The sequence below is a fragment of the Triturus cristatus genome, chromosome 12 (assembly GCF_964204655.1).
Source record: "Triturus cristatus chromosome 12, aTriCri1.1, whole genome shotgun sequence".
NCBI classification, from domain to species: domain Eukaryota; kingdom Metazoa; phylum Chordata; class Amphibia; order Caudata; family Salamandridae; genus Triturus; species Triturus cristatus.
The window spans coordinates 203009414-203026406 of record NC_140595.1 but is presented as its reverse complement, the minus strand read 5'-3'; the positions used below and the strand labels follow the sequence as shown (position 1 = coordinate 203026406).

Sequence of the window (16993 nt, the reverse complement as noted above, 5' to 3'; positions counted from 1 at the left end):
TTCCATATTTTATGTCCTACCGACTACAATCCGAATGTCTTGACATTTCTGCTTCTTAATGGTTGAGGTTCCATGTGGAGTCCCTCAAGGATCTGTCCTAGCCCATCCTGTCCCATCCCTACATATACCCTCTAAGGGTCTCATCCACTCTTTCGGATTCTACCCCTAACGTAGGCCAACAATTCTGCTTAAGTTTGATGCAAATGCTAGTAATCGATTAGAGAGTTTAAAGAGTGGCTGTTGCGTATCCAGTGCTGGGCATCTGACAATTGCTTTGAAACTGAACACAGAAAGAAATTCTCTTAATTGGAGGCAATTCCTTTTGCTGGTCACTGTAATTATGCCTATCAATCTTTTTCTGGTTCCTATTCCGGTGTCTAAGGAAAAGAATCTGGTCATCTGGCTTGACCAATACAATTGTTCCCTCATATCTAGAAGAGCTAGGTCGAGCATTTTTCCCAACTTAAAATGCTGAAGAAGAAATGTCTTTACATTCTTCCAGATAAACATAAACAAGTGGTCGTGGTGTGTCCTCTTCTACCTAGATTAATGTAATGGTCTATACTTTGGTTTGCTACAGTAAACATTGCAAAGTTTCAGCAACCTCAAAATATGGCTGCATTGAAATTTGGCCATGTTTTTCAAGCTCGCTGCAACCTTTTATTGGACACCATTTAAACAGACAATCCAATTCAAGGTGCCTTTCACACTGAGCCTTTCATAAAACTAGACCTATATTATCATCATGCAAAATGACTCAATCCATGGCAAGCAGACCTCCATAATCTGACTTTCTGCTCTTCTGGAAGTCCTATTACAAGTGTTACAGAACTGGATGTAAAACCTCTGAGTGTTGGGACCCAAAATCTGGAAAAACCTCCTCTTAAAACACCGGGACTTCGCCAATTCAAGCGTTATCTCAAGGCCCATCTTTTTTTTAGCTGCCCTTCCTGAAGTGGTCTATTTTGCTCTAGTTCCTAGCACCAGAATGCTTTGGTGAATGTGAACCTAACAAATAAATATTCACTCAGCCATGCAATGCCCTCTCCACTCTACTATGTCCATTCAACCAACTCCTGACTTATTCTTGCATTCACTCACCAATTCACATAACCACACACGCAATCTCACAAATTAACAAATAACTACTTTTACTAATCCAAAAAAGCCAGACCATTGGATTTGGAAATGCCTGTCTCAGGATTTTTCATCCAATGGCTTCTGTGGCAGACTTTCACAAAGGTGGATAGTTTTTTACTGACCTGTGCAGATACAAAGATCTCCTGGTTTACTGTGTGAAATACAAGTACACACCTTCTCCTTTCCCCATATGACTTGACAGCTCTAAACGTGGCATACAAAAAGCCTTGCCCAAGTGAAAAGGTAGAAATTAATTCCTGACGAATGCAATTGACTAATGCCCCATTTACCGTCGCCCCAAACTCTCCTTACCACGGGAACGTGTTGTGGGTGTAGTAGATACTACAGTCTTGCAGTGGGGTTGCTGCCCGCTCCAGGTGCGGTTGCTTTGGCATGTCCTGGATTCTGACCCGATGAGCTGGTATCCCGGGTCACACAGGAAGTGGACCTCATGTCCTACAGCAGCCTTCCTGCCCAGCTTCTTCCCATTCACAGGTGCTGCTAGCGCAGGGCAGCTGTCTGATCAAGAGAAAGAGACCAGGTAAAGACCATGGTTCACAATTTCTAAAATAGTAACATTGCCAACTTATGCAAACGCTACTCACCAATTCATCCTCACTGGAAAAATCTGCATCACCTTTTCAAACATTATTCACAGTTGGTGACTTCAAAGGGCAAACCTCCCAAACATCTGACATCATCCTCCGTAAAGAGACAACAGTTTTGAGAGATACCGGATTGTAAATGTTTGATTTTCATTTTAAACTGATTAAATGTGCTGAACCATACACTATGAGCACAAAAGTGTCAGTAATTTGCAGCAAAGTACAGCAGTAGACTTTCAAAGTGGATGTCAAAAGAAATGTCTGTTGTCACATGTTGTAATAACAATTTCCTCAACAAGGATGATTCAGCTGGACACACACCCCCAATGCAATATGTAGCATGGTAAACTTTACATTCTAACAGTGTGTGACACTGTACGCACTCTAGGTGCATGGAGCAAGTCCTGTTAGCTGTCCACTACAGATAGCTTTAGCTGTCTATTGTTGAAAGACATATTGTGTACATTACCAGTCCTTTGAGTGGTCTTTGGGTGAGCCTATGGCTTACCACTGGTTTACTTTTGGGTCTATCTTATTTGCTTGATTCTTGTTCTATGGCTGTCCTCACTCTGCTTAAGTTTGTCTTTCCCTAGAGCATAGCTGTGTTACAGTGTCTCTGATTGGATGGGATGTATCCTTCCCCTGTTTATATTCAGAGAGCATCTTTCTTTTTCTTTCAGCACTCCATCAGATAGCTTGTTTTTCTTTCTCTCTCAGATGGTTGCTGTTTCCCCCTCACACATTCCTGCCCCCTGTGCTGAGCGCTGTTTGACAATTGTATCTTTATTGAGTGGCACCAAGGCTGCAGGCGGAATCTGTGCTCATGCCTGTGTGGGAGTTCTTGACGACGTGCATGCTCAGTCGCCCTCACCTCCCGGTTGTTGCTGCAGCGTTACCTCATTTGTGTCCCTGGGAGACCAATTCATAGTGCCCATGCGTCCTGGTGAGAGGTTGCTGTTAACACCCATGGGGGGTGGGCATATGCAGGCGTTTGGGCTGCCTTGGCCTTCTGGAGGACTGCTGAGCTAGGTGGCTTGATGTCCAGCCAAGCCGGGTGCTGATGTGGTGTTGACCAATGGGCTAGGTAGAGGAGGTGGGTGCTTGAGCAGGGTATCTGTCTCTGGAGAGGATTGTACTGTCAACTACCCACATGAATGGCACTGAAACTGAAATTAAGAACATAATATTGGGGTAGAGACAGTTCAGAGTCAAGGTAGTATGCGCAAATTGACATTGTGTGCCTTTCCAGGGAAGAAGGAAGTGCCTTTCCAGGGGGGAGAACAACATTTTTACAGCAAGAGCAATCCTCACAAGGAGAGTAGTGACTTATTTTGTCTGTTAAAGAAGTTGATCACTTGTATTTTCACCTTTGTTTTTTACTACCAGGCTCAAAGAGAAGTGCAATGTATCTTCTATGTAAGAGAACTGAACTAAGGAGATATTAAGTTTAAATATGAAAAAATAAAGGTCCTTGGTAAGCCTAATGTGAGCATGAAGTTAGTAAAGCCTCTTTGCCCTAAAAGAATAGAGACCTTAAAAACCAAAAAAAATAGAAATTAAGAGAAGAAGAGGGTGGTGTCTCAGTTAATAAGGAAGATAAAGGCTTGTTAAAAACATCAGTGATATCAGTGGTTCTTGAATTAGAGGCTTCAGATTCACCCTCAGCTCTCTAACTTGTCGCTTCAATCAAATAAAGTGTGTAGACCATTACCTTAAACCCCGTAGTGAGAGGGAACCACCTTCTTTGCATCTTCCTAATATGGAAAGAGATGGTAGTATAGGGAACAGTAAAACGGTACAGTTAGGAACTGATTAATTAGTAACCCCAGAGACAGTATCATCTGACTTGATTGCTGACTGTGATTTGTATCCCTTAGAGCTGTGGCTTTCATCTTCCCCGCAAATTGGAATTGAAACCCAAAACTTAAGTAATATGAGTAGAGAATTTCATTTTAGAATGGACTCCTGGCAAAGAAATACAGAAATAAGAGTGGGTGAAAGAAGTCTGGGAAAGACCCAGAGTTATTAGAAAAGGAAGGTCAAGATAAGGCCACCTCTCAAAAGGTTTCTGCCACCTCCTCATCTTTAATTCTAGACATTTTGCTTTTGATACAACAAATGCACAGTATTTTCGAAGCAGTGGTCCTGAATAATGATGCAATACAATTCCAAATTAATTTGTTAAATGGTATTGTGGTAGAACTGAGAGAAATAAATAGCTGCATGCCAGAATTCGTATTGAAATGAAGCCCAACAAAGTAATGGGAATAAATAAAGAATTACAGAGGGTGAAGGGAAATAATCAGTATATATTTCATACAAACCAGTGCAGTAAAAAGATGATGAGATTGTGTCTTCTGTAAGAAAGGATGTACAAGTAAATATGGTAAATCTAGTAAAGCAAATGGGGGGGGTTGAGTCCTGCAATTAAGACCAACGGTTTTTGAGGGAAAACAGGGAAAGGGATTCAGAAAAGATCTATGCTATAACAAGTTCAAGGAAATGGTGAATAAAAAGGATGGAATAGTAAATAAAATAAAGATAGAAACATCATATGATGTGATGATTATTCCCACCCACTCAAGAGAATGACACCTCTTTTAGTATAAGTAAGTATTAACAAAAGAAAAAGGAAATTAGTTACTGCTAAGCAGCTACGAAATATGGAATAAGATTTCCATGAGAATGAGACTCCTTATGATTGTGATGTAAAAAGGAGTGTAAAAAAGGAAATAAAAGAGGAACTGCTTAGCCAAGGCATAGGAGTGAAACGAAAAGGTAATAGGAGAAGTATAAAGCCTAAGCCTATATGCTGATTTATGTAGAATATGTAAAAGGATAAAAGAAAAGCCTAAGGGCCAAATGTACAAAGCCATTTAGCATTTCTTAAAGGGCCAAATCACAATTTGGGTCCGTTCAGAAATGCTAAATGGCCATTTCATATGTACAAAGGGCCGAAATAGGTTGCAGTTTGCAATTTCTACCCGTTAGAAATCACAAACTGCAACCACGATTTAGGAATTGCAAATGGGGATTACCCATGTGCGATTTCCTCAAGCACATGCACAAAGCATTTCCTAAATGCGAATTCGGCATTTAGGATAAGCTATTCCCATCGACTTGGAGTCGATGGTAACCGTGTGCAAAATTAAAATGCATTTAAAAATGTGATATTTAATGTGGCATGAAGCCCACAAATGCCCCTATATGTGCATTTACATGTGCACTACCAATTTCGGGGTGCCTCAGGGGGGCCTTAAGGCCAGAGGCACCCTTGGGTTTTTTCCTAAATTGCGATTTCTTATTAGGAAATCGCACTTTAGGAAATGCAAAATCATTCATACCTATAGGCCTTCAGGCGCATAGGAAAAAATGGTTTCGGATTTCCTAATAACGATTTCCTAATAGCGATTCTTATTCTGTAGGAATCGCTATTAGAGAAACACAAGGTATGTACATATCAATTTGCATTTCATAAATATCTATTTCTTCAGAATGACTATTTACGAAATGCAAAAAGAAACCTTCGTACATCTGGCCCCAAGTCCACTCAATAGACCAAGATTATTTCAAATCTTTGATAAATATGCCTTCTTATTTCTAATCTCTTCCAACGACTTGAACCATAAGTTTTAATTCACACCTTGTCAAGGACCTAATTTTGAAAGTAGAAGAGTAATGCATTGAAAACGGAGTAACGATAATTGACAACATAAGTATAGAAAAGGAAATAAAAATCTATTTTTAAAATAACCATGCAGCATTATCTACGAGACAAATTTGGGCAGCTTGTGATAGATTAACAGGTAAACTCAAAGAAAGAAAAGTAGATTAGGGGGATAGAGGATTAAAAACAGCAGTGTATAAAGTGCAAAAACTATTGTTTTGAAACCTTAAGCTGTGAACAGGATAAGACATTTTGTTTAGGTGATGTGGATTAGGATAGGAGTTCCCCAAACAACCTGAGATACATAAATTGGAATATGCACAAATTAAAAAGACTACAAAATACGAAGTGCATAGATAAATATTAATTCTGTTTATCTAGTAATAGATAACATTATAAAATAATACAATATAATCTGCTATCAAGAGGCATGGTTGTGGGGGGATATCCCAGTATTTGATGACTTAATTCATGTATTCAAAAAAGCTTCCGCGAATGTGGTTGGGTGAGCCTAAGTTCAACTTAAGTTGTAAATTATGTATCAGGTTGGGAGACAAAATGTGGTTAGATCCAAATCATTCAATGTTTGTTACAATACTCGACAACCTGTATACTAAGAAACAGTTAGATGCTTTGAAGTGGACTTGAGGAAACTAATGTATCAGTCATTCAAAAGCTTGGTTATCTTATCGGGGAATTTAATGCAAAATGATATCCCAAAAAAGAAGATGGTTGTCAGGGAGATATTATGTCTGCGTACAGTGCTTAATTTGAACCACTGGTTGCTGGTGGAGCCCACTGACACATTTTTGGGAAACCAGCCCATATTTTTCCACATCATACATTTACAGAGAGCAAGGGGGAAAAACACACAAAGTGGAAAGATGAAGGAAGAGAATGACAGAAAAACCATCATAAAGAGAGAAAGCAGAAACCTGTAACAGTGCGATAAAGGGCAAGTAGTATCTGGCAGAGAATGAAAGTGACATGATGTGGATTCAAGACAATGCAACCTTGGTATTTGAATTCAAAAGCACTAACTACGGGTCTCTGAGCAGAGCTTTGGGCGCTGGCGCTCATTCTTTTACAAATTTAGTACTGTCTGTTTATGAAAGTTGATTTCCTCAGCCGCACAACGACGAAATTTGATAGAGACTTGACTGTGGTGTTAAACAATTTAGGATTTGTATGTCTGAATGACTGTTTTACAGATCAAATCCCTGCTTCTCAAACCTTTAAGTAAGGAATGCAACAATGCCCAATCGATTGTGTTCGTCCATTCTGGTATTTTGGATTATTAGAAAGGTTTAGTGTACAAAAAGAGTGTGAAAGCTTTAAATTCCCAATAAGTGTACAACTTTGTTTAGTGATAATGAACGGTGTTGGACTTGGCCCTTTTGGCAGGTTCACCCCTAAACTTTTTGCCTCTTCTGTGACCTGATATTGGTAGTTTTTGGCCTCTGCCCACTTTAGCACTGTGGCCCAGTGTAAAGTGCGTGCGCACTCTGAGTGTTTGTGGTGAGATTGGTCTGCCCTCCCATAGGAATGCATGGGGGATATGTGTGTCCATGGTAATTCCCGGTGTGAGAGGAGGGCAGGGTCGAGTTTAGTATGTGCGAACTCGTGAGAATAAATGCTGCGCAATGGTGTGAGTAGATTTATTGTGACTGGTGGAGAAGTGCCACTTTTAGAAGTTGGCATTTCTGTGTGCTGTGTGTCTGCCTGCCAGCCTGATGTGGAGTGCATGTCTGGCTTGTGATTGACAGGTGCTGGATGGTGTGGGGAATTCCAGGAGTCAGGGTGAGTCAGCCCAGTGGTGAACAGAGAGATCTGCATCTAGATGGGAGGGAGGAGTTGCACCTGGCACCTGAATAGGGCTGTGCCTTCCCTCCACAATGCCGGCTCCGCCCCCTGTGGTGCGTCTGATCCCTGAGCCCCCACCTAACAAAGGAGAGAGGAGCTGAGCAAAACAAAGTGCTCCAAAGCTCCCCTATACCAGTTCTAACTGGTATCCCTAAACCCTGTGCTGTGACACAAAGGGAATTTGTTGATAAAAATATAGGGGCTGTGACCCCATGAAAATGTTCTCTGTTGTGCTGTTCTAACTTGAGGGGGGCCTGCTGCTGGGCTCCAGGAGGAACCGCCACTAGGGACTGCCTCCCTGCTGGAGGGCCTTGTGAGCTGGCCTGCCTGGGCCCAGCCCTGGCCCCTTTCCTACTAAAGGACTTTTCCCTCGACTTTGGGACTAAAAACGCCTGGACTGTGACTTCAGGAGCCTGGGATCACTTTGTTTGTAATTTTTGAGAAGCGCCTGAGAGCGCTTTGCTTTTATGGGAAAGAGCGCTTCTCTTGTTGGAGGAGCGCGTGGGCTCTGCAGCGCCGAGCCGTTCATCAGGAGGGAGTCCCTGGCGTGGGGACCCCCCATGCTGCTGGGGAGAAGCGGGAGCCCACCCCGCGTTGTCGCCGCTGATTTGTGCTGAAAACCGAGCCGGAGCCTACCCCGCATCGGTGCCTTCATAGCGGGTACCTACCCCGCTTTGTATGCTTAAGAAAGAGGGAGCCTACCCCTCATTGCCGGACATTTTTTAGGTCTCGCCTAGCGGTGCAGCGCATGCGCTGCTCGCTTTGCGAGGCATGCAGTATACACTATAGGTGAGGGAAGCCCCGCCCACTCCCCGTCTACTTTTTCATTGGCTTGTGGCATTTTCCTTTCTAAGTGCTGCATTCTGATTGGTTTAGAGGCTGCTAGTCCCGCCTTATGACGGCCATGTCTCCTTCCACGGCTATTGGCCCTTTTACTGCGTGTTTCCTGAGCACTACTTTGTTCCCGTGCCACCCCTCCAGCTGTCCAAGCCTTCTCTCCCGCCCCCCCACTTCCGTTGTTCATGCATTATTAACGCCCGCCCACCTTCACTCCCGTTTGCTATTCAATTAGTCTCCCGTAAATGCGAGTCCTCTTGGATTGCAAATGCTTGTTTTTTGTTGCGGTGGATCTATGTTCACAAAGGAAAGCGCTTGTTGTAATTACTTCCTCATGTTGTCTATCTTCTATGTTTACTGCTCTCATTGTATGAGCCCTAGTAGAGAGTGCGCGCGAGAGAAGCTTCTTTGTTTTTAGTGCGTTTTGGCGAAAACTTTCCCTAGGCTCTCGCGATAATTGCAGCAGCCGGCTTCAGTTGCTGGTTTGTCGGATGCGCTGGAAAAGCAGTCTGTAAGGCGGGCGCGCTCTTCCTCCTCCAGCAGCGCGTTGAGATCAAATTGCTGCCTTTTTCTTTTGCTTTCCCCGCCCCCTACTTAGCGGGAGGAGCCACAGCTTGTCCGAGCAGGAGCTCATCATCGCTTGACCATCAGGAGCCCCAGCGTGAATCCGAGGTGCCCATGAAGACCACGGTACCGCAGGTTCCCGAGGAGCCATCAGCCGCCGGTACCGACATGCCGAAGGAAGGCACACTGGTGAGTGTTGGTAAACCAAGGCTATGCGAGTGCTCCTTGTCTCTCAAAATCCTATGGCTGTCAGTTTGACCACGTAACTAAGCTACAAGCCGAATGCAGCTTTTTTTGTCCCCTTTCTAACTCCTGTCCTGAAGCCGTCGGGCTGTCACTTGTATCTTTGCTCCCACCACTGGCCACAGGACAAGAATACCCCCCACCTGCCGCCTGCAGTGGTAGTTGTCAGTCTGTGCCACTGCTCCGTCACAAAGCTACACACTATCCACAAGTGAAAGAAAGTATTCACGGGGCACATCGTATACACTCCCGTGGCTCGCCCCGCCCCTTTTATTCTCATTTGGATCACTATCTTAAGTGTGCTATCCGTCCCGAAGTGCTGCGAGCAGCTGAGACACTTATCTCCTCACATTGGCTTGAAACATAAATTCTCCCTCTTTCTCTGACGTTTTCTGCAACAGCAACTGACCCCAAGATCAATAAGCCATATAATTTATTTCAGCTTCAAGGAGTTGCCTTATAATGAAGCATTATCCAGAGTCTGGCTGCAAGTATTTTAACGTATTGGAGCGAGGTCTTGTACAATTTTAACTTTTCCTCCGGAGATTACTTAAATGACAATCCAACGCTATTCAGCCCCTGCTTTTAGAACGCTGTATTTTATATTGTGTATTAATTCCGTTTTAATTATTGCCGTTTGGAACTTCTCTGAGTTACTATGGTTTTCTATGTTTCTATATTTTGTTTCGGGAAAACGAAATGGTTTTAATTAACTGAAACAAACTCACTAAGCAAACTGTTAGAATTGCAGTCGTCGTTACTTACTCTTTTTCGGAGAGTTACAGTGGCAGAATGTAATGCTTCTAGCACCGGGGATCCTTTATTACTAGGTAGTGTGAAAAGAAAAACATTCACCGTTAAATACCTGCCAAGCTCTCACCTAACGTTGATAATGTAGTAATTCATAAACATATATTTTTTTTTGGTAGGATGGGTGCAGAAGGTTTTCTTTTAGCCTCACTGTGCTTGTTATTATCGTAGACTTTGAGAACACCTTGGGACAGATTTACAAGCCCCTTGCACCACCTTTGCGTCACTTTTCCCATGATAAAAATGATGCAAAAGTGGCACAAGAGCCTTGTAAATAAGCCCCTTTATCTTTAGGCTTGCTTACGTCTGTCAAAGTCAGTGGGCGTCCTATTCGTAGCCAGATCTCTGCACTCTTTTTTTTTAATGATACAACCCTAACTTGGCCACTCATTCAAGACCTCAAATACTGAATGGCACCCCGTTATTCCCTGATGTTAAATCCAATTCCATGCTACTTTTGGCAAATCGCATTATGTGCTTTCCAGTTTGCATTTTTAAATTAGATAGGAGCCTGACGTAATGTAAAGTCTAACTTGGAGCATTAGTTTTAAAAGTCACTTTTGCCTTGCACAAAAGCTTGGTTGTGTGTAGTTTCGGAAAAATGTTTTAGATCTTTTATAGCCATCTTTTTAATAAATGCTCCGACACTCTTAATCATGTTTCAAACCAGCACTGAACGCCACTTTCCATAATTCCATTCACAGCGAGAGACCGTTGGAGAGAGACCCTCTACTCTGAGCAGGTGGGGCACAGAAAGCCCACACAAACCTGAGCAATTTTTCAACAGATTCACCCACTTGCTTCACAGTGGCCATCCATAGCGAGACACCCCTCCTCCCAATCTCTACCAAAGGGGAACCAGCCCCTTCTCTCCCAGAAAGAACATTACCAAATTAGATTTTTAAAAATGATATCCATGCAAATGCGTATCTCCTTGGAAAACGTATTTGATTTAAATTATTGGTTTGAGTAACATTTTTAAAAAAAATAATCTTCGTTAAATTAAACAGTAGCATCAGACTAGCCCTGAAATTCCTCTACTGGCTCACAGTTAAAGAAAAAGTGACGCTTTAAAGCCCTTAGTCCCTCTGGCTAGAAAGGGGAGGCACCTGACCTGGAAAAGCTTGCTCGATAATATAAAGAAAGTAGACATCTGAGCAGGGCTAGGAAGGCGGAAAACAAGTGTGGGAGCTTGTTAGGTTGTTTACATTATTTGCTTTGTCAATGGTTGTTAGTTGCATATGATAAATAAGCATCATATATGGCTTTGTTGTATATAACATTGAAACTGCTTTAGGTCTGAAATGATGATACTCTGAAAAAACTAAAACGAGTCTCTTTGAAGTTGTATCAAGGACAGTAAAGGGTGGTACTGCTAGAACAGTAGATGTTTCAGCGCCCAGGCTAATGTGCTGCATAACTAAATACATACAAGATCCCCAAGGCGAGACCGATTGCATTGCAAATGCTTGTTATTCCATTACTGGCGGGTGCCCACCCCGTATCGCCACTTTGGAGGGAAGCCGGAGTGCTGCCTGGCAACCGGGTCTCCCGCCACCAAGTCAATGTAACGCAGAGCGGAGGCAGGAAGTCCCGGCTCCAGGGAGATCACGGGGATGGAGTTGTCTTCAGCCGGGGCCCCCGAGAGTGAGGGAGAGCCCCGCGAGAAGCTGAGAGTTGTGGCAATTGCTGGCGGGGCTCCTGTGTTGGAGGTAGGAGCCCCGCGTACCGCCTGACCACCTGGAGGCTCCACGGAGAAGCCGCAACCGTCTGAGAGTGAGGTGGAGGGGGCCCGAGGCACATTGTCGGTGCCTGCCCCCGCCTCATGTCAGCCCCGCGCAGTCTGCACCGAAGAGAGGAGACCAGAGGGCAGCCAGAAGAGTCCCAGTGAGTGGGGGAGGATCTCTTGCGGGAGGCTGCATTTGCTTCACGAAGTCCCCGTGGGGCTTGGGGGCATTTCCTGGCGCCCTCAGGTTGTTAGTGCCAGTGAAGGCACAGTGCCTGAGCGGTCTTGCAAAGGGAGCGGGCCGCTCCAATGACGGGGGCCACAATTGTGGTAATTAGAGCCAGTGGTGCCAAGCCTTATTGTAATAGGATCACAGCTGCCCCGCCTGACAGTGGGCAGCTGCAACGTTGGCACATTGAATTAGAGGGCACAGTGAGTGCCCAGCCTTTATTTTTATTACACAGCTGCCCAGCAAGTAGTGGGCAGCTGCTATGTTTAGGCCTGATCAACTGCGCACTTTGCTTTGCTGCTTTTGCAGCCCGCCCTGACATTCTGGACATTGGACATCTTGAGCCCCTGGGTGAGGCCAGTTGGCCTGGGACCAGTGTCAGGGCATTGTGCCCCCGATTGGGTCACACTGTTGTTATGCCAATTATTTCCTAAAGATGTTTATGCTTGTGATGCCTACTGTAAATGCCTATTGCGTAATGTGTGAGGCTAATGAGGTTTGGGCCTAATGTAGTTTTATGCCTAAGGTGATTCATGCGCAAAGTGGTTTATGCATCCTCTGTTTTACACTGCAGGATCTCATGCTAAGTTCCTAACTTTACCAGTAGTTACTGGTTGTGCTCTACATTTCCTATTTGTGCTACATTTACAAGTGGTTATTTGGGATGGTTTTGACAGTGGCCCCATTGGCCCCGTCGTGTGTAAATAGTCCCCTGTGAATATTGCTTAGTGCCAGTTGGCATAGTGTATATTATGTGATTATGTTTCTAATGTATTTATGACAATACAAAGGCTATTTTTATATATAACCTTGTGTGGAGTTCCTTTTGTGGTGTACCTAGGGTGTTGTTGCTGTGGGCGTGCGCAAACGCTTTACACATTGCCTCCGGGATAAGCCTGACTGCTTGTGCCAAGCTACCAAGGGGGGTGAGCAGGGGTTATCTTTGGCGTGTAACTCCCTTGCCCTGACTAGAGTGGTGGTTTCTGCCTGGCTTTGGCGCAAGCCTTAGCCAACCAGAAATCCCATTTCTAACAAACGGCCAAACTTACTTTTCCCATTACAGGTTGAATGCTCGAAGATTAGTTAACCGTCTTGGTGAAAAACAGATAATGAGGTTTCTTGCCCAATTTCAGTTGAAAAGTTCCTTTGATAGTATAGTGGAAGTCTCAACTGACCTAAATGCTTGGTATAACAAAATTGTACAGAGTGTTCTGAAATGTTTGAATGTAGAGATTGGGAAGAGAATGTACACAGGGAAAGGCAAGTGGAACGGAAAAACCACAGGATGGTTTAATATTCATTATTTGCATTAAAAAGTAAACTAAGGAAGTTGAAGAAGGGGAAAAATAAGGTTGGAAACAGCAACATAGAAGAAGAAATTGTAAGGATTAACCTTCAATATAAATCCTTCATTAAACAGAAAAAGAGTATTTTAAGGATAATTGGAAAACAATAGTGTCTGTGATTCAGTCAAAAGATTCCAGGATATACTGAGGATCAGTTCATTCCGGTACCGGAGATGAACTCAGTAAAGTAAATGTTATGGTCCCGGAAGATTGGTGGGTAAATTATTTGGAAAAGACTTATTGTAAAGGGTGTAGTGAAACCTCATCTGTAAAATATGAGTATGATGAGGAGCGTTTGAACTTTCTGGGAGGTAATTATGGCTCTAAGGTTTGCAAGAGAAGCCGGTCCGCATAATGCTCCATCTGTAGAAATAAAGTCAAACTTATTGGTGGGCGCAGTTTTTTGCCCTAACCATCAAAACAGCCTCAGCTGTGTGGATTGACCCTGAAAGCTGGAAAGGGGCCATAATAAAACCTGTTTTTAAGAAGGGTAACTCATCAGAAGAACTATAGGCTTACATGTCTAACTGATGTTGGCTTGAAAGTCTTCTCAAAGCTTTTACTCATCAATCCGCAGGGGTTGATAGACACAACCAAATTAATTCCAGTGGACCAAGTTGAGTTTAAAAGAGCACATTCAACATTAGACAGTTGTTCCAGCTCATGCCACATAACCTGGACGTCGAGAAAAACAAAGGGCAATTTTTATGGTTGCTTCGTTGACTTCAGGGTGGCTTTCAACTTGGCAAACCGGGAAATACTCTAGGAGACACTAAAGGAATTGGAAACCTCAGGAGGAATATTGAAAATCATTAGAGAAATGCATAGAGGAAAGTGGACCAGTCAGATTAAAACGATCTTATGGATTTACTATCAGTTACATCGAGTACACATGCATTCTCACCCAGAATGGGAGGAAGACTGTTCCCTCTCTACTTTTTATATGCTGATGACCTGGTAATCATAGATGTGACACAAATAGGGTTAAAGAAGAAATTGGATGCTTATCTAATTGTTATGAGAAAAAGAAACTAACAATAAATATGGAAAAGGCCAAAACTATAGTTTTTGGTCTTAAAAAAACGAAAGTACCAATGGTTCCTAGACAAAACAAGGGAAGAGGAAGCGTCTGCCTGCAGATAATTCAGAATGCACTTACATCTGATTTGGATTGGAAGATGCATCTAAGATGTGGTAAAACCTGGATGTTACCAAGCATAGCAGTGCTACAGAAGTTCAGTAGGGATTATAGAGCCTCCCCCTTGGTGCCAGTCTTAGCTGCATTTAGAGAAATCTTTGAAACAAAATACCTATATGGTACTGAAATATTATATATAAGTGAGTTTCAAATTTGGAATGAATTGGGGGGCAGTGTTTAAGTCTATCACCTATGATACAAGCAATGATGATGGAAACAAGACTCGTTTACTGGTATTTTGTATTGCTGAAGTTAATGCTAACATATCGGAATAGATTACTGGCATCTGGAGAAGACACAATCACCTTCTACTGTAAAAATTAACTTTTTAGTAGTGAGCTGTGATGGGCTGCGAATCTAAGCGGACAGACGAAAAGAATAGTTGATCTCCTATCTTTAGATTCTCCCACCTTGGATGCTCCGGTGTGAGTTTCATGATCAGACTTAAATATGAAAAAAGCAATGATGTCACTGGAATACATTTTGAAATATTTCCAAACAAAGATCTTAGTGCCCTAACTGATAGAGTCTTCGAGTAATGATGGGGTATTTCTGTGCATTTTAGTGTTACTAGATCAAGATTTGAGATACAGACTTTTAAAATTTAGGATTGGGTCAACCCTATATTTGCCTTTACTGCATTATCCAACTTGACAAAGACAGCGAGGGGGAATTGTACATACTGTTTGAATATGAAATGCTAAAATGTACACACTTTGTTGCATTAGCAATTTTACAAAGTAGAAAAGTAGAGAACTTTAAAACTGATTTTGATTAAGTATGAGCTAAATTCATGCCAGAGAGCCCTGAGCTATTTATTCACTATGCTTTCCTTGGATGTAATAAGTGCTGTTGGCAAATCTTTACAGATGGTAATAAGCAAGAGATTCTTTACAGCTAGGTTTTATAAGATTTTAATATAATGACTGGCTATGTAGGATTTTCACAAGCTTAGAGTACTTTATATGTAATACGCGTCACGGATGAGCTATATATACAAAGTGATGATTTTAGCAAATTCTTTTCATATAATGCCAATTCCCTTTCATTATATTTTGTAGTGTAATTGTTTAATGAACAATGGTCCCACCAAACTTAATTTTTACCTGTTTTGACACTGTTTGAGAGGTGTCTGTTGCTCAGTTGGTTTGTGCTGAAAGACATGAGCTGCCTTGACTTTTTTGTTGTTCGTTTGAATTCTATCTGATTGTTTTCTGTTTGGTTGCATCTTTGTGTTTTGTGTTGTGGTGGGTATTGACATTTATGGATGACTGGTTTGTGGTAGACAGTGAAAGGGGACATGATCAGATTGGACTGAGACAAGCTCCACAGATCTCTATTTGACTGGCATGTGTTGGTGTCTTACGAGATGTCCTAGGGACTGGATTATGACCATTGTCTTTGGCTGCCAGAAGACATGGGTCAGTATCTGCTAAGAATGTGTATCTAGGGATGTGAGGAAACACCAAAAGATCAGTGATTGGCTGCTCTGCGCTGGAATGGGAGGAACCTTCTGTGTACGATTGAGAAGAGGCTTGTAGTTTCCCTTCCACCAATGTGTACTGGCTGTTAGGAAGGCTAAATAAATAAAGATCTCTCATTGCTTAGTGAGCAGGGCTGTGTGGAGAGGCCTTCAAGATTATGTTATAACATATTATTGCCATTTGTAAAGTGTATAGTAATCTTTTTTTAAGCCCTCATGATGCTTTTGGAAGTTCGCAGGTGACTTTCCAAACAGTTCCAAATTCCTATTTCAGATTTAAGTATGAATTGGCGTGTTATGCTGTGTTACAGACATTGTGTTCTGGTATGACTATTTGGTAGTAAATATTGAGCTCTTGTTGTATGATTTGGTGTTTGAGTTATGAAGCCAGAAGACTTTACCAACTACTTTCTCTTTTTGTACCCAAGTACAAATTACTAATGCCACTCATAGGAAATATAGTGTGTTGTTACTTAGTATGGGGTATTTTTGAGCTGTGTTAGATTTGTGTGTGGTATTTTAGTGTGTCCTATGTTTGTGAGATGTTCTATTCTATGTATTCTGTCGTTAGACTGTGGTGGTGCTCAGACAAAGCAGCGCAGATCTTTAAACTGTTGAGCTCTCAGTAAGGCTCTGAAGTATTGGGGTATATTTAGTCCTTGTACATTTCACTTCTTTTTCACTCTTCATTTATAGTAAACTTCTGATCAATTTTCATTGAAGTATTCTTTCATGTAAATGGTTACGCTGCCTACAGTTAGACCTTACTGATGTTACACACCTGTAAAAAGTTCTCTGCTCCTTTGTCTGAGCGCTATCGCAATCTATGTCTTTGTATTTGAAACTTGTGACTTCCATGTCAGTGATCTGCAATGGAGCTAATACCTTGTTGGAACATGTACTTGAATATTATGCCGCTTAAATTATTCTTTAGCATTTGACGTATGCTCCACCTAAAAAGATTACATTCCTCTACGGAGCTATTAAATGTGAAATGTCATTACGTCAGGAGCTTACCTATGTGAAAATAGAATTGTACTAACTGATTAAATGAAAGGAGATTCCCTCATTGAGACAGAAATGGAAATTAAAAAACTTATTTCAGTTCTACCACAGTCTGTGTTTGTGTATTCTGTTGCATGTTTTAGTGTGATGTTTTTGTGGCAAGTGCTGTTGGCATCATGATAGCTGGCTGTGTTCCAAATACAGGCTGCTTTGAGTGTATGTTTGTAGTTCTGTTTAATGTTTTTCTTTTGGCTGTTTGTCTGTGGCTTATTATGAT

The 16993-nt window shown here is 42.2% G+C and overlaps 1 protein-coding gene across 2 annotated transcripts in view; it reads right to left on the bottom strand.

Moving 5' to 3' along the window:
• Positions 1-16993, bottom strand: part of LOC146773067 (fibulin-7-like) — a 167145-nt gene that overhangs the window by 102001 nt on the left and 48151 nt on the right. For both annotated transcript variants that reach the window (XM_085640091.1, XM_085640092.1), the window contains exon 3: positions 1453-1659. In XM_085640091.1, the coding sequence (XP_085496217.1) occupies positions 1453-1659 (207 nt within the window). The remainder of the gene's footprint in view (positions 1-1452; positions 1660-16993) is intronic.